Here is a 16,684-nt window from a genome sequence, read left to right as displayed (position 1 = left end):
ACGACAACTCATGTCGCAGTCGTCCGCACCTTCCGAACTACACCATCACCCCGCCTATTTCCGCGTTGATTGGCCTGGGCATACTTGCTCCTCGCATACCGATTGGAAGATCGTGCACATGTGGTACGCCCAACAGGCCTTACACTAACACCGACGGAGCCGAGAGTGTTATCTGGGTGTATTATAAACAGTCATGTATGTAGTCAACCAGCTGCAGCGGACAGATTCCGCGAGGTGCTCAATTCGCGCGGAGTTTGCGGTTTTAGTCGCGTCGTAGGAATGCACAACCTGAAGAAGCGTGCAATACGAAACGTGTTGGGGTATCATTTTAGTGCTGTCTAACCTCCAGTCAAGACTCTTGGAACACCTTACCAGGCGTCAAAGTTACCAAACCCACCAGTCTTGGCTTTCTTCTTGACAGGCGCAACATCCTCTTCGTCATCCACATATCCAACTATTTCATCCTCGCCCTGGTTTTGTATCTCCTGTTTCGCGGCTTGGAGATACTTGCCTACGCCGAGACCTTCACCCGTGCCGTTCTCCACAGTGCCATCTGCGCGTATGCGCTTGCCCGTCCATGTCGTCTTGTCGTCCGCTGTGCCGCCTTGCCTCTTGATCTCCTCAGCCTCCAGCTCCTTGTTCTCTTTGTCCTTGCGCTCCTTCTGCCATTCTTCAAAAGGATCTACGAAGACTACTACGTCTAGTATCTCAATGTCGTCGACAGGCTTGTCCTTCTCGCCTACTTCTGCGACCTCCATAGAGCGTAGTGTAGTATCCAGACCGCCAACTACTCGTGCGAAGATTGTGTGTTTGCGGTCGAGATGCGGTACTGCGCGGTACGTGATGAAGAACTGGCTCGTGTTGGTGCCCTTGCCCTTGTTTGCCATGCTGAGTACGCCTCTGGCGTTATGTCTCTCCGGCCCTTCGAACTCGTCTTCGAATGGCTTGCCCCATATGCTTTGCCCGCCTCTTCCTGTACCCGTTGGATCGCCACCTTGTATCATGAAGCCCTTGATGTTCCTGTGGAAGATTGTGTGGCTGTAGTATCCCTTCTGTGCCAGCTTGACAAAGTTCCATACCGCGCGCGGTGCGTATTCGGGGAGGAGTTCGACATTGAGATCGCCGAGTGAGGTGGAGATGCGTGCATAACCCTTGTTCTTTATGCGCTTCGGCTTGAGCATGTAGTCTTCGTCGGACAGGAGGGCGCGTTCGCCGGAGGTATGCGGGGTGACGCCGGTCGAGGTAAAGGACGCGGCCGCTTTGCCGGACGTATATACAGCGGCATTGTATGCTGGTTTCTTAGGTTCTGAGGATGTCGATGCTGCTGTGCCGTTCCTGGGTAGGTTCGCAAGGGCTTTCGACGTAATGCCACTTTGCTCCTTGATCTTCCTGTTTTCGCGCGCCTTCGCAACTGCTTCTTTCGCCTTGAGGATCTTCGCAGCGTTGCCCAGCGCCTCTTTGTTCACGCCGGTCTCCGCCTCTGCCACTACTGTGTCTCCATCCTTCACATGCTTGTATGAGCTAAAGTCTCTTGACTCTATACTCTGAGGGTCCTGGAGCGTAATGATATCCTTCCTTGTGAACGGGTCGTCGCTGACCAGATCCTGCCAATTCTTCGCCTTGATGTTCAGCCTCTCAACCGTGTCCCATGCGAAGACGTTGCCGCTCTTCCTCAGCGCAACGATGTGTGTGTTGTCTGTGAAGACCTTGTATGTGACCGGATCAACGAATTCGCCGTCCTCGTTCTTGGTGAAGTTCAGCGTGATGAGGTCGGCGCGCTTCAATGGCGTTCCGTCGACAGGATTCGTGTCGGGGTGTTTCGATAGCCATGTAAGGATGTGGGTGAGATCGAAGATAGTGCCCGATGTTGTGCACACGGGATCTGTGAAGGGCTGGAGCGAGACGGCGCAGTAGTTGAAGGGTAGGCGCTTGAAGGTCGAGGACAGGCCGGCAGCGGAGGCTCGATTTGCGCTGTTTGCGCCGCGCGCGTTGCCGAACGCATCCGAGGATGACCACTCGGAGTGGGTGATATAGAGCTTGTCGGTTCCTTTGCCCATGTCGGATATATGTAGCAGAGGAGGATGTTGTTAGAGGAGCGCTGCGTGAGGCGCAAAATGTCTGTAGGAGTGACGCGCCGGTGATCAGCCACCCTAGCGCGACTCCACACTTGACTATCCACCTGGGCACCCCGGGGCCCTTTCGTGGTGCTCTTACCTCCCGACCACACCTCTCTAGGAGCGAGTCCTTGTCACATATGCCCAATTACACCGGAAAGAAGACCAGATATGAAGGAGAGGCTTATGCTGTCTATCAAGCCTCCGATTGGCTATCACGGCAATGCTCAGCCACACCTGAGCACTTGAACAAGCTGCCAGCGCTTCCGCCTTCTCACAACCTCTTCAACAACTCCTACCTGCGCTGTTCATGAAGACTCTGCTTCCCCTTTATCATTGCAGTATTCGGTGACGGGGTTGACATATCATTGAGAGACAGCTAAAGTGCACTACCTAATACCCGTGAGAGCAGCAAGAACATTGTATTTGTAAGAAAATACCCTCAAAGCCTACATTGCGGTGGTAGGTTCATGAGTTTTCTGTACTTTCTTGTTCGAGACTTCTAAACAAAACGAGATTTCGCAGCTTTAACACCTCTTTAGTTTCTTCCTCATACAGGGTGATTCGCGTCAGAACACCCAACACGAGCTATCTCCATTCCTCTCTCCACGCGATGACGGCAATATATCAGTCCATCCCGTTGGGCCCCAGCACTTCCATAGACACTCGACTGCTCAAGCTCAACCTCGACCCATACAATCTAGCAGCGACGATCTCTGTTAGCCTGCATGTGACATCTCTCGAAGATGCACCGTCCTATACCGCCGTTTCTTACGTGTGGGGGGACTCTTCGCCTACAAAACAGATTTTGCTCAATGGACAGCCCTTTACTGTACGCCAAAATCTTTGGGATCTGCTCAATCAGCTACGAGCTGTGGAATTCGACGGCTACTTCTGGGTTGACGCTCTGTCTATCGACCAAGCAAATGACCGTGAAAAGAGCCATCAAGTCGCCATCATGGGTTCGATATATAAGCAGGCAGAAACAACGATAGCCTGGCTTGGTACTGCGAGTGTGGAGGTTGAAGAGCAGGTTCACGCCTTGAAAACAGAATTCACAGTACGGGAACCTTTTGACGCGCAAGGACAGCGACTTGCTAAGAAGGACTATCTTCGCAGGGCGGGCCTCAGTCACATTTTAGCCCATCCATACTGGACTCGTACGTGGATAATACAAGAGTACTTGCTCTCATCGTCCGTCGAATTTTGGTGCGGGAATGAGGTCTTGCCGGATTCTGAGCTAGTGTCTAGGGTGAGATCCTTGTCCGGTTTGGACATCGAGGTCCTCTTCGAGACAAGTGCGCAGACAGGTGCCTTTAGGATAATTTATTTTGGGACTGGGCCCGATGTCCTAACTTCTACCTTGTTCTGGCTGTTGGACCTATCATCGGATAGCGCCTGTGTCGATCCGCGCGACCGCATTTATGCGTTGCTCTCACTGATATCGCCACGGGAACGCGAGCTATGGGGCATCACACCAGACTACGCAGCATCGACTCAAGACCTTTTCGAGCACTTGTGTAGTGTTTTCCAGAACACTGATCTGGATGTTGAAAGATCGACGTGGGACCTGAATATGTGGAAACAGTGGCTACGACGTATATTGCTCGAGGATGCTGTCGAGGAAGTTGCATCGCGTTTAGAGGAGAAGTCGAAGGCTTTCCTTGCTACATTAGGGATAAGCAGTTCCAATGTACACCAGTAGATCTCTCAAGGGTCTGCATTAGTGTTGGTTACGGTGGGGACTCGGAGTAGAGCGATGCAACACAAAGACCAGACAAGTCTGTATAATATTCCTAATGCGGGTATGCTTCCATTGCATCAGTGCTAAGTTCTCGCAGCTATCTTCCTGTACAATATTCTAGACTGCGAAGATGAAGACCCACTCTTTCAAGACATGTTTTTTTTAATGTAGTCTATCGCGAAGCCATGCTGCCAAAGGCCGTGATACCTGCTGGTTTCTTAAGGCGCGAATGTCAGTCACCTACCAGTCAGTCATCCAGTCACCAAAGTCACACATCAAAGACCGCGAAGTTTTAAACCAGACTCGCTAACATTCATCTATATACAGACCCAGACGAAACCCCCACGAAAAAAGAGAAAAGAGCTGCTCCCATCCAAAAAACCGTCAAGGAACAACCCCCTCCCCTTCCGCAGACAATCCGTCTCCCATTCCATCCATCTAATTACAGTTTATATAACCAAACAACTAAAAAGGAAAACAGCTCAAGTAAATGAGTGTATGGTAGGTCAGTTATGTACAGAACTAAAGGAGTGGCACCAAGGATCCATCATAAAAGAATGGGATCTTGAAAAGCCGAGCTCACTTTATTCATACCCGTATGTACTTTAAGAATCTCTTTCTCTCTCTCTTGTTCTTGTACCCAAAGTGGAATTGCCCAGCAAAACCGCAAAGTTGTTCTTCGTCTCTTATTATATTATATCCAACTCTTCATTTGTCGTGCTATCCGAGGTTGCTGCTGTCGTCGTTGTATGATTCCGAGGGGCCATTGTAGAGAAAGCTTGGTGGATGGCGAGAAGCTTACTCGGGCTTTCCGAGGATACCGCGGGCCATGTGGCGCTTGCGGAGGTTGTACTCGACCGCGCGCTTCTTGGCGGCAGTGCTCTGGGTGAAGGCTGCGGAGCCACCGAAGGGACCGGCAAGAGCAGCGTTCTGCATGCGGACGATGCAGACGTTGGTGGCGCCACCGGCGGTACCGGAGCAGGTCATGCCAGCGGGCATCTGGACCTTGACGGGGAAGTCCTTGACGGCGGCGGCGGAGAGACCTCCAATACCGATACCGGGGACGTTCTGCATGACGGTTGCGTCCTGGAAGGCGGCGGGGTCGGTGCCAGCGGAGGTGGCATCGATCTGGGCGGTCAGGGGACCGGCACCGTCCTGGTTGACCTGGTGGAAGGTCATGGTGATGGTGCCGTCGTCGGCAGTGGTGGGCAGACCAGATGTGGCTCCGGTACCTGCGGCTTTGGCGACACCACCCTCAGTTCCTGTGGACTTGGTGCCAGCAGAAGCAGCACCGGCACCGCCAGCGCCAGCGCCACCACCGGTAAGAGCATCGAGGAAGCCACGCTTGGCACCAGCTGCGGCACCGGCACCGGCACCGGCACCAGCACCTCCCATGAACATGGAGATAGCGGCACCAGCGTCAACGGCACCGCCACCCTGAGTGCGTCCAAGAGCAGAGGCCTTGCCACCCATCTCGCGGGTGCGGATGATGGAAGTATCAGCCTCGGAACCGCAGAGGGGAGAAGCGCAGTTGCGAGGAGTACCGTCCTGGACGGAAAGACCAGGCATGGTTACACCATTGGCACCCTGGATCTCAGAAACGACACCGTGGGCCTGGACGGAGGCGGCAATAGCAGCAATGGCAGCGAGAGAGTAACGCATCTTGATGGACATGAAGTTGGTTGATAAAAAGGGTTAAAAAGAGTTGAAGATAGTAGAGAGTATTGAGTGAGAAAGATGTAATGAGTAGTGAATTAAGCAAGCGACCGGCGCAAGAAAGTAATTAGAAGGATGGAAGGAAGGGAAGAAAGCGAGTCTGGTTGGTTTGAATGTTGAGTGATGGTGATATCGACCTTAGGAGGACGAGCAGCGAGGTTTATATACAGCTTTCTCGCGGTGGCTTGTCAGCGTTCCAAAGCTTAGCATAGACACAAGCATTCAGCGGTCTGCGTCTCCGATCCACCAAGGCAAGATGGCGCCCGCGACCCCTTACTGCCATGGCCAAACACGATGATGGTCGTCGAGGGAGGCTGTGATACCGAGAGCACAGACCCTGACCGGAGAGCTGAGACGATGCTGGTCGAACGATGGTCATGGCTACTCCACTAAGGCCAATTCCGCTAGGATATCCACTGCGGGACGATCATCTCCAGAAGCTTGGTTTGGGATCTTCCCAAGGCTGCTTCGGAACAATGATGTCGCGTTGTGGGAGCGCGCATTGATGTTTGGCATCTGAGGAAGCATGTCTGCAGATGTGTATCAGCAGCGAGGTTTCGATTCAGCCTCGGCGATCGAAACAGCATCGAGGGAACATCGTTTCGCTCTTGCATACTCGCTTTCGCATTCTTGTGATATCATCGGGATTACGCAGACATTTGCAGGTCGTGGTCATACACAAAAGTAAGCAACGACATAGTATCCCTGGCCGTTATCGGCAGCTATCCACCGCTTGTCGTTCATGAACGGTTAGCCAGCAATCCGGCCGAGGTGAAAAGGCGATGGTTGTTTCAGTAGCGGTTTTGAAACTCTAAAGTTTGGTATCGTTCGAGGGTTAGCGCGTTGCTTCTTGCCTCAGCTGCAGTCCCGGATATTCCCGAAACCTTCGAGCCGCCTCAAGCACGACCATGACTTGACTTCGACACTTCCAGGTGACTCCACTTGAGCACTGTAATAGCGAAGAAGGTTGAAAATGACAGCTTCGAAAACGCGGAGCGGTGAGATTGTCGAACAACATGCAGGTTCTAGACGCTGATCTTCATGCTATCGGCTTCCAGTGTTTCGCTATGCATGTCGGTCACAGCAAGGCTTGCCACATCTGGACCGTACGGAGCAGTGATCGCAGTAGCTGCATCGTGAGGCAAACGTTGCAGTCGCAGAAACGGACCGGCCAACATCGAAACTTTGGTATCAAAGACACTGGCCGTCTACAAAGGAAAGACCTGAATCAGCGTATCAATGAACCCTGCTTCTCTCTAATGATCAGTCCTAGCGACCTCTAACATCCACAGCCTCTTTGTACCCGACCTGACTGCCTGGCCTTCTTCGACTTCTTCTTGGTAAGCTTCTAGTTAACCCCAAACTGTCCTTGTGTCCAAGCCTTGAAGTCCCTGACCTCTTTTATCCATATGTATCGAATACATATTTCCTGAAGCTCATAGAAGAGCGCCCCCGCTTCAACGAAGCCTTTGGTAATGGAGCTTTTGATGAACAACAGCAGTATCATGACAGCGCGACGTTGCGCATCCTTTCCGTATTCAACGATCGGGGTACCGTTGCCAACACCGTTGGTGGTTCCATTGGTGGTTCCGTTGGCAGTACCATTGGCAGTTCCATTGGTCGCGCCATTGGTCGTTGTCTCCTCCTGCGACGTCGGAGGGGGCGCCTCCATCTTCTCGATAAGCCGCATTGCGTGCTGTATGAAATGGATGGTAACGTCTTGACCATCAATCCCGTTGTCAACGAAGGTGTAGTTGGCGTGTAGTTTGGTGAGAAAGTCTAGGGACGATAGCTCGAGTGGAAGATGCGCGAGTTCTTGCACGGCTTGTTCGGGTTCGAATTTGAGCTTTCGGATTATGGCTTCATCCCATGACTGTGAGCTGTTAACTTCTTGCGTCTGAGTAACGTGCAGTGGCTCCTCGTCTTCCGCTGGTGCTGTGGGCTCTTGAACGGGCTGTGCAGGAGCTCGTACTTTCGGCTCTGGCAACTCGTCCCAAACCTCAGTCTCAACGAGCATGCACATATACGGTTCCAGATCGAAGGTTGCTAGTGGAACACCATCCATCTTAAGGCGGTCCAGTATCAAGTGGGGTGAGGCTTTGGATGATGACGGCTCCCACAGCAGGAGCCCCATGATGTATTTCGCCCTGGTCCTCCGAACTTCCGCAGCAGTGACAGTGTCGTTGCTGGCCGCCTTGTCTTCCTGCCCTTCGGCTGCTTCATTGTTGATCTCCTGGAGGGCCTCTATCCAGTGCGACAAGTAAACCTTGTGCTTCATAGGTGTCTCTTCGGCCAACTTCCACAGTTTGTACTCGCAGTTCAAGATGAGCCTGAGCACTGGCAGAGTCGGCTCAAGTTTGGCCCGTTGGACGTACGCATCGAGCGTGTTTTTGACCCGTATCGACTCGATGAACGAAGTAGGGTCGGTGTTTAGCGAGCGCATAATTTTGTCGAGCTTGCGGATTGCGCCATCGTGGTCAGAGGCTGAGCTGCTAAGCGCGTCGATTTCGGCGTCTGTGAGCGTGGCAGTCATGAAGCTCATACTGGGCGGTATTTATATCGCGCCTTGCGCTTCGAACGATAGGAATGCGGTGAGTGATACGATTTGGAGTGGAGGGAATACATAAGGGTCGAAGTGGGCGCGAGGTGTGACGGTCGTGAGTGCTGGTGCGGAGCGCGTGAACCTTGGAAAGAGCGGCGATGCACGTGCCAAGCATAGCATCGTGCCTCTGGTTCAGCCGCACATCGGACGGGAGAGGGATAACACACCGACCCTGAGTGGTTGTCATTAGATTTATTTGCTAACCCTGAAATACATCGGTAATCATGAGCTGCAGATCGGATTCGCGACCTTGAGCCCTGGCACAACCACCAAAGCCTCGAACGTTCTGTGTCTGTTTGTACTGATTGCTTCTAGCCTGCTTAAGTGATCCAGACTTCGTAACGTCACACATGGCGTTCATGCTTGCGCATTATAGCAATTAAAAAGGGATGTTTGTAGAATGTTTGATTATATTCTCATTACAGCACGCTCGTAGAAACGCGCCAGGATGCTCGCAAGGAAACCTGAGATTGTCCCAGAAAACCAAGACGCCAAAACCTGAAGCTATTCATGACATTACAGACGGAGCCAAGCAAAGACCACCTTCACCCGACCGGAAGCTCCGGCATCCCTAAGCGACGCCATGCGAAGTATATCCTGGCGTCGGAGATATCGGTGAGTGCCGGGTGATGGTCAAGCTCTGACGTTGGCGGAAAAAGAGGAAGATGGGTATCGTGATGTGACGTTGTTCGTCAAGCCGTTATCGCGGCATCGTGAAAGGTGTTTGCGCGCCCCCGCTAAAACTTGAATATGATGTACAGAGCGTGGATGATACCCTGGTGATGTTGTTAGTGACAGGGTCGCGGGTGATGATGTGTGTACCGGAACTCACCGGAATGTAACCAAGAACGGTCAACAGGATGTTGATGAGGAAATCAGCGTTGCATCCGCGCTCAAGGAAGACACCCAGAGGAGGCAGGATGATGGCAAGGAGGATCTTGCAGATGTCGCTGGCGATTGTTAGTGTCTACGTCTTCAAGTAGGGTGATTGCTGTTGGAGCGGACATACCTGGCGGTGAAAGGCATGTTGGAGTGTTGGGTTGTTCTTGCGTGTAAGAGTTGGAAGTGCTTGTAGTAGAGTGCGGATTGATGGTGTGATGATTTGACAAACAGCGGGAGTCTTGCTTAGTATTTATGGCAGGTGACGAGGGCAGCTCATGACCCCAAGAGTGACGTAGCCGGTGAAATTCAGCAAGGATGGCAGGCGCTGCCGCGTACCCGCACGCGCCACACCTTCCGTTGTGGCGTCATAGGTGTCCGAGTGACCCGACAGCAAAACAAGATCGCGCTCAAACTTCCAAGCAGAGTTTCCACGGCGAAATTGCCTGTCAAGCCCTGCGAGTGACGCATGCCGCGTTCTGAGGCTGGGAGAAATTGCGTGCTGCTGCTTGGTCAACCCCGGACTCAGCAGCGGCCGTGATTCCGAGCCTCATTTGCCAAACGCACATGTCTCTAGACGGTGAGATGGTGCTCTTGGCTGGCAAGGTCTGGATCGCCCACCAGCCACAAGAGCTGCGCAAGCTTCATGGGCTTGTGCCGTCGATCCACCTCACGTCACAGCAGCCGCCCGCCATCATGCCGCTAATATGATGTCAAGCCTCACTATGTGGCGTACGCTTCTATTCATAGTTAGTTGTGGCTCAAACCTGGGGGTTAGGTCAAACTACTGGGGCTTTCGTTCCACCTTGGCTGCGCCTATTGAATCCTCAGTGGATTGGCGTCAAGCGACGCGCCCGCAGTTTTCATTGTCGAAGTCTCTAGCAAGGCGTAGCTCAAAGTCTTGCACAGATAGATCGCCGGGCAGCTTGGCATGTGCCTGCGTGGACATGCATCGTGGAACATGCCGGTGTATGGCCGGAATCGATCGGAATTCGTTTGCACATCGGTGGAAAGAGAAGAAGCACAAAACATGGAAGACCTGCTGTCATTTAATCATCGCAAATGGACAATGACTCTCGTTTGAACCGACAACCAAGCTGCCCCGGTGCAATCATTACAGCAACAGTGTGATCCGTTGTAACGTTTGCTGCAAGTCTACCAGATACGTTTCCCGCAGAACACTGCTCAGATTTCTTCATAGGTCTTGATGTTGCGCCGAGAACAGATTCCTCGCTTTGAAGATAGAATCCCGTTCATACTGAGGACGCGTGAACAGCGAACCAAACATACAACATATGCACGAAGACGTGCAACAAAGCACACAGTTCTCCAAGGTAGCATAGTATCATTCATCGGGTATCATCTCAAAATCCGTAATATGTGCCTAGTACCTCCCTCCCAAGCCCATCCTTCATGTCATAACAGTCCGACACTCAAGCCCCCTTCTCAGCCTCAACCTGCTTCTGCAGATCCGCCTCCACACCCCTCTGCCTCGCCTTCCCCTCATCGTGCTGCTTCTGCGCCTCCTCCTTCTGCGCCGCATTGCCCGTCAGCCCCGCAACAGCACCACCCACCGCACCGCCAAGTCTATCACCAATCCCCTTTCCGAGATCGTTGACCTGGCCCGCAGCTTCTTGCTCCTTGCCCTCCTTGTTCTGCTGGATGCCCTGCTGCTTGAGGCCCTCGGCGCCGGTGAGGCCACCGAGCGCTTCCTTCGCGGCACCCATGTTTTGGTTCCATGAGCCTTGTGTACGGTCGGAGTTGTCTTTTGCGACGCCGCCGTCGGGGGTTACGGAGAAGGGGCCGGCTTTCGCGGCGGAGTGGGAGAGGTCGTGTTCGGCGGCGGCGGCATCTTTACGGTTTTCGCCTTGGGCCTGGGGTGGATTAGTTGAGGTCTATGGAGAGAGGAAGGATAGAGACTCACTTTATCGGCAGTGTTGCCTGTGAGAGAGCCGATCGCGCTCTGGACTGCGCCGGTGGCTTTGTCCATGTAGGACTGAGGGGTGGAAGTCGCGTCGTTTGAAGACATGGTTGTGTTATTGAGTCTGTGGTGGGTTGAAGAGATTTTGGTTCGGTGTAATAAAGCTGCAGCTGTAGTTGTAGCTAAATGGTATGTTGGCAGCGAGTTATATATCACCTTGTGTGTATGGAAGTTCAGGTGGAGCATGTGAAGTATGACGTCACGCCCCACGTTGGGCACTCGCGACGCGCGCAACTTCCAGGCTCTGCGCGGGAGATCTGACGAAGGTGGCGCATTGAGAATGCGAGACGTGCGACGCTCGTGGTTCATTTCACAACCTCGTGGGTCTCGATGACATCGCTTTTGGGGATCAACTGATCGTTTTCACCCGTATTATGATGCAATGCAGACATTTGACCGAGCAAACACCGATCATCTCAGTCATCCATGGCGACTGAGATTGCAAAACCTTGAGTCGAGAGTATAGTTGCTAACATGGATATCTATTTGCTCGCACTGCCGTGTCGAGAAGGGTATGTTCGTTTCAAATCCAAACGCCAGAGAAAATGCTTTTGAGGTAATCCAGGTCTCATCCATCACCAATGACAGATACCTCCCTCACTATCATCGACACTCCAGGTTCCCGCAAGACCGACAATCTCAACCTGCCCGTTGAAGGCTTCCGATATCTTGCCTAGCCGGGCAACGCCATCATCGACGCCAAAGGACGCTACAATCTCTGCAGGCCCGTTGTTGAGCAATCGCTTTGCCCAGGCATCGATTGCAGGCTCGCCAGTCTCGTCGCGTGCTTGTTTCAGGAAAGGAATCAAAGCTGTGCCTCCTGTGCCACGAAGTTTCTTGCTTCCCGTGCGAGCCATAGTGTTAGCCAAGTTGACACGTTGTGTGTTTGCTGGCTTGGGTGACAGTGATCGGGCGGTCGACTGTGTCTCGCGCGATTTGATGATAATGTACCGCGATACAAGCTGGATATGCTTATCGCGCAGACTCCGCAGCATGGCTAGGCATGCATCGTAGGATGTCGTCAAAGCCCGATCTCTGCGATTCGACGTGACGTACTCTCGAAGGTTTGCGACGCTCTCCATATGCTCTAGAAACCTGCGATGCGGTCCTGGCATGTAGTTGCGCATATCCTGGATAAAGCCATGCGAGGGTCCCGATGGAACAGGCTTCCCTGTGTCACCCCTCTTCTCGCCTGTGGGTCTGTGTTCCACTCCTAGGACAATGTCGAAGAACTGGATAGTGGAGCTCTGCGCGTTGCTGCCGCCGCTGAACTGTACATATGGTTGCTGGCCGGTACCATCATCAAACATGACACCATTTGGAAGACCAGCGTCGGCCATGTTCTTGCTCCCAGCTAGGAAGGGTCGAATGCGATGGTAGAAGACATGTGGATCGCAGCTCTCGTACATGCGCTCCAACAGGGCGCCTAGCTCATCGAGTCTCCCGGCAAATTTCTGAAGGCAGTCCACGACTGTCTTGCTATCGTTGTCCCTAGCAGCTTCAATAGCACGAATCATCATCGGAATGACTGGTCCAGCTCTGGCTTCGATCGCTACAGACACTAGGTAGAACCAAGATTCGTCCATCGAGCCAGTGAAGGTCATTTGCGTCGCGAGGTTGTCCAAGGTGTCTGCAGGTTCCCAGTCGAATAGTGGTCGCCAGTTCCACAGGCAGACGGCTGCAAAGGTTGCGACTGGTGGGAGCTCCAAGTGTTTACATGTCTCCATGAACGGTATCGAGATGGATGGTGGCACAATCTGAACCGGGTCGTTAGCTATGCATCGCTTTGGAATATGTGGATTTTCAAGGCTTACATCAGATGGTCTGTCACCGCCCCAGATGTATGCATGGGCGATGAACCCCAAGATGGAGTAGGCTCTCCGCCATTCAGCCTCTGTGAGGAGAAATTGGGTTCCCAGCACTGGTAATGTGTCGACTATCCCACGTAGTCGCTTGGCAAGGATCAAGCTTTGGAAGTTGCGCACGATGGTCTCCCATGGTTGGTAGTAGCGATCCGGCAGGACATCGAGCGGTATCTCATCGGGCAAGAAGCCGTTCTGAGGTGAGATACCGTAATCGGCCAACTGAGGCAGAGTCGGAAGCATTGCGATGGTAGGCGGAAAAGGAATTTGGGTTTGTTCAACTGTTAGAGGGATGGAGGTGTTCTGTTGTGCTCGGTGGTCGTGGGAAGCAGTCGAGTAGGTGTCGCGTGACGGAATCGGAGTCGTGGGCAAGTACAACTTGACCTTCGGCCGTGGAAGCAGTCGCCACCAACAATTACCCCTAGGGTGATCGATCAAGGGATTCCCAAATCTTTTAAGAAACGACGAGCGGAGGGTGGGGTAGAGATGAACTAAATCCGCGGTACTTGTGTGTGGGCGAACGGAATCTAGGCGTGTCTGGTAAGTTGTCTCGGAGGTGGAACCCAGGCATCAAACGAGTTGGTTCCGAGTTTGGGGGAGCCCGGTGCTAGAGGGGTCTTTGCGGAGACGCGGACGGCAGGCTAAAAGACGATGCTGAAGAGCTGACTCAATTAAGCAACTGCAACACGAACAGTAGTAGAATGGTCGGGGAAGTGGCGTGAGAGAACAATGAGCATTATATTTGCCTTCCGGCCGCGGCTGCGAACCTTGGTGGATTATGTCAAAGAAGCAGGCCGAAACGCGCAGTGCTCAGTAATTGCCTAAGAGAAATCTGCGAGCCGAGTGCTCCGCGCAATCGGTTTCGTGGGCGTCACTTGGGTCACATTAGCAATCAATTCACTCATGGATTCCATGATTCTACTATAGCGTAGGTAGCGCGGCTGGCCGACGGGCTACTAAGTGCCTCCACACTAGCGTAGCTGCCCTGCATGAAACGGCTGGCTGCCGAAGTCGGGCAATCGGCCGTTGGGGAGCAACACGGGTTAAACCCGCAAATAGAGGCCGGTGCCATAGAATGTGAATGCTGAATGATGGTTTTTGCCTCTTGTGATGAGATCACGACGCGACAACCGAATCTTCGAAGACGGAATCGTACAGCCAATCCAGCCTCACGCACCGTCGCCAACCCCGCAAAATTCCCGTTCCTGTACGCCGACGCTACTGCAGTGGCATCAAGCTAAGAGTGCAGATCAGGAACCGCATGTTGGCTGTGGAGTTGCTTGTACATACATACAATGAAGTTGTCCGGATTGCGACGATTAGTGTTGCTGTGTAGGCAAGTTTATCGGTGTGGAATGCGACGGTGGTGGTAGTTTAGATGTGAACACACCAACGCTGCAACATCGATGAAGGAAGCTGAAAAGAGCAGCAGCGGGGTGGATGATGAACACCACATATGTACCCGTGTCTTTCCGATATTCTACGACTACTGGCCCTCTCTCCAAGGCATCCTTTCAACACCCCTCACCCACCTCCGTCTCCTCCACTCGCCCTTGCGACTCGGTGCATGGCTCTCCCACGCCCGGCGCAAAACCTCCTTTTCTTCATCTGCAATATCCCTGCTGCTTCCCTTTGACCCGCTCCGTTTCTTGAGTTTCGCCTTTGCGGCACTGGCCTTCTCTCCTTCGCTCTCAAGGACTTCGTAGTGCAGATCTGTCACCCATCGTTCACCCTCGACCTCAACCTCTACGCCTGTGACACAGCGATCCTCAACCCACTCACGAGACAGCAGATCAAGTGTCCATTTCTTGTCGCTCCAGCGCCAGCCTCGGGGTGGGAGTACATCTTCGAAGAACGGGGTGCCGCGAGGTCTGTCACCGCTGATTCTAGAAGGCGACAAGGGGGAGTAGGGTGATGGAGAGAACATGAAGCCTTCGTACTCGCCATGTTCGTCATGTAGGGCGCGGTGTTGGAGTTCAAATATCTCTACCTCCCGTGTCTCTTGAGACGTCTCCAGTTCGATGTCTGCGCGCGAGATGGTCAGGAGGAACGATCGACTTTCATGCTCTGCGTCCGAGATGAACTTTTCGGTCTCGGGCATTGTAAGGAGGTCTTGGACATTGGGATGTCCCAAGGCTGTCAAGGTGTACCCAAGGACGAGGAATATTGCGCGCCACGGTAGTAGGTGCGCCGATATGAAGAGCAACACCGACACAACGAGCAAGATGAGGTAGAGCATTGATGAGAGGTTCTCGTTCTGGAAGTTGGTAAGCGGCGTAATGAAGCTCAGGACAGCATCGTGGCCGCGGCTAAAGTCCTCCATGCAGTTTTGCAGATCGCGCATGTTGCGGAAGAAGTCCTTGCTGAACTCAGGCGCAGGCTTGATTGTCTTCGCATCGGCCAACGGTGGTCCTCCCAAGCTTCCCCTCCATAGATCGCCGTCGATATCTACCGTATTCGTCATAGGCTCCGGATGACGGGTAAGAAATGCAGGAACCATTACGAAGAACATGCCACATGCCAACGGGAGTACAGGTGCAAGATACGGATTGACGCATACGAAGGTCCAGACGAAGAGAAATGAGAGGGTTTGCGTAGGCTGAGCCCAGGTGAACAGCCGAATGAGGCGATTTTGAGCAACGAAAGCAACGCCGATGCGCGAGTTGAAGCGACGGAAGTTGGACGACATGGTGGGGATGCTGAAGTTAGGTCGAGCAACATAGCTTCGAGAGCGCCGGTCCTTGACTTGTGGTGTGTTCCCGCTTGGTGTCGAGGCTGAATCCGGAGGCGAGCCGTCTGAGAGGTCTTCCGAGGGTAGGACTTGTGCCAGTAGCCTATATAAATTAGCTCAATACATCTTTTATTGCACACTCCTCTTGTAGTCGAGGGTTGCTCGTGATGTTCAGCTTGTACAGCAACATCTGGGTTCGGATAACTTACATGTTCATCATCTTGTCTCCCACCCTACTACTCGACTCGCGACTTATGTTATCACCCAGCGACTCCAGTTTGTCTTTAAGCCTGCTAGCCGACAGACGGCGGGAGTGAGGCCTCTCCGTGGTGGGCGTGCCATCATTCGATGCATGTTGTACTTGGACTACCGGAATGGGCGTGCCGCGGTTCACCAGCGACTCGGAGTTGTCTGAACCCATGGCGGGACCTGCAGTGTGATTGTCTTGTTTTTCGTCGGGCAGGCAACCAGATTAAGGTGAATCCAGGCCGAAGTGGCGTGTTGGTCTTAGAGTGTGCTTAGGGAAGTCACACTTGTGTTGCGTGGTGTTGGAGGTAGGTGTGTCACATGTGGCTGAGTCGCGAGTGCCTAATCCGTGTAGACGTCGAGCGACTGCCTAGACAACATCCAGAAGGTAACCTGTCCCTGCTCTTTCGGTTCCGTTATTTCAAAAGCGCATCCTCAGTTTGGCGTGGAGGGTCCGAAAGCAGGTGTTGGTGCAGCAAACGGATGACGCACGCGCATGTGAACTCGTGGCGTCGAGCTTGCGCCGTGGTACGTTGTTCGTTCCGGCGTTTCCCCACATGTGGCCGTGCACGTGCGCGATTGGGATGGTCAGGGACAAACAACCTTTGGGACTTGGAGGACCAAGAAGCTCTTGGAGATCGCTGTTACATTGTGAAGTCTCCGTTACCATTTAGTGGTGAGATGAAGAATCAAGAGTGCGGAGCGCTGCGGAGTTCCCGCTGTCATGTTTCGGGGCCGTAACCTCCCCTACATAGATAGCTTCCAGAGCATGCACGATTGAGGGTTCAGCATGCACATGCTGAAAGCCG

At 53.2% G+C, this 16,684-nt stretch overlaps 6 protein-coding genes across 6 annotated transcripts; all 6 read right to left on the bottom strand.

Annotated features, from left to right (window-relative positions):
• Positions 1 to 368: 368 nt before the first annotated feature.
• CYP8 (Peptidyl-prolyl cis-trans isomerase cyp8) lies at positions 369 to 2,057 on the bottom strand (the record flags this gene model as incomplete). The annotated part of the gene is made up of 1 exon (XM_049386985.1): positions 369 to 2,057. The coding sequence occupies one exon, from the start codon at positions 2,055 to 2,057 to the stop codon at positions 369 to 371; it is 1,689 nt and encodes a 562-aa protein (XP_049245755.1).
• Positions 2,058 to 4,656: 2,599 nt separating this feature from the next.
• J4E84_004379 (uncharacterized protein) lies at positions 4,657 to 5,532 on the bottom strand (the record flags this gene model as incomplete). Its single annotated transcript, XM_049386984.1, has 1 exon — positions 4,657 to 5,532. The coding sequence occupies one exon, from the start codon at positions 5,530 to 5,532 to the stop codon at positions 4,657 to 4,659; it is 876 nt and encodes a 291-aa protein (XP_049245754.1).
• Positions 5,533 to 6,922: 1,390 nt separating this feature from the next.
• Positions 6,923 to 8,116, bottom strand: J4E84_004378 (uncharacterized protein; the record flags this gene model as incomplete). The annotated part of the gene is made up of 1 exon (XM_049386983.1): positions 6,923 to 8,116. The coding sequence occupies one exon, from the start codon at positions 8,114 to 8,116 to the stop codon at positions 6,923 to 6,925; it is 1,194 nt and encodes a 397-aa protein (XP_049245753.1).
• Positions 8,117 to 10,488: 2,372 nt separating this feature from the next.
• J4E84_004377 (uncharacterized protein) lies at positions 10,489 to 11,084 on the bottom strand (the record flags this gene model as incomplete). The annotated part of the gene is made up of 2 exons (XM_049386982.1): positions 10,489 to 10,929; positions 10,980 to 11,084. The coding sequence occupies 2 exons, from the start codon at positions 11,082 to 11,084 to the stop codon at positions 10,489 to 10,491; spliced, it is 546 nt and encodes a 181-aa protein (XP_049245752.1).
• Positions 11,085 to 11,611: 527 nt separating this feature from the next.
• Positions 11,612 to 13,141, bottom strand: J4E84_004376 (uncharacterized protein; the record flags this gene model as incomplete). Its single annotated transcript, XM_049386981.1, has 2 exons — positions 11,612 to 12,793; positions 12,851 to 13,141. 2 exons carry the CDS (start codon positions 13,139 to 13,141, stop codon positions 11,612 to 11,614), a joined length of 1,473 nt encoding a protein of 490 aa, XP_049245751.1.
• Positions 13,142 to 14,384: 1,243 nt separating this feature from the next.
• J4E84_004375 (uncharacterized protein) lies at positions 14,385 to 16,050 on the bottom strand (the record flags this gene model as incomplete). The annotated part of the gene is made up of 2 exons (XM_049386980.1): positions 14,385 to 15,732; positions 15,839 to 16,050. The coding sequence occupies 2 exons, from the start codon at positions 16,048 to 16,050 to the stop codon at positions 14,385 to 14,387; spliced, it is 1,560 nt and encodes a 519-aa protein (XP_049245750.1).
• Positions 16,051 to 16,684: the final 634 nt, after the last annotated feature.

The sequence above is a fragment of the Alternaria hordeiaustralica genome (assembly GCF_023758085.1).
Source record: "Alternaria hordeiaustralica strain BMP 2776 chromosome Unknown scaffold_6, whole genome shotgun sequence".
Lineage (NCBI taxonomy): Eukaryota > Fungi > Ascomycota > Dothideomycetes > Pleosporales > Pleosporaceae > Alternaria > Alternaria hordeiaustralica.
Note: the sequence above shows the minus strand (reverse complement) of the source record. Positions and strands in the feature narration are given on the sequence as shown.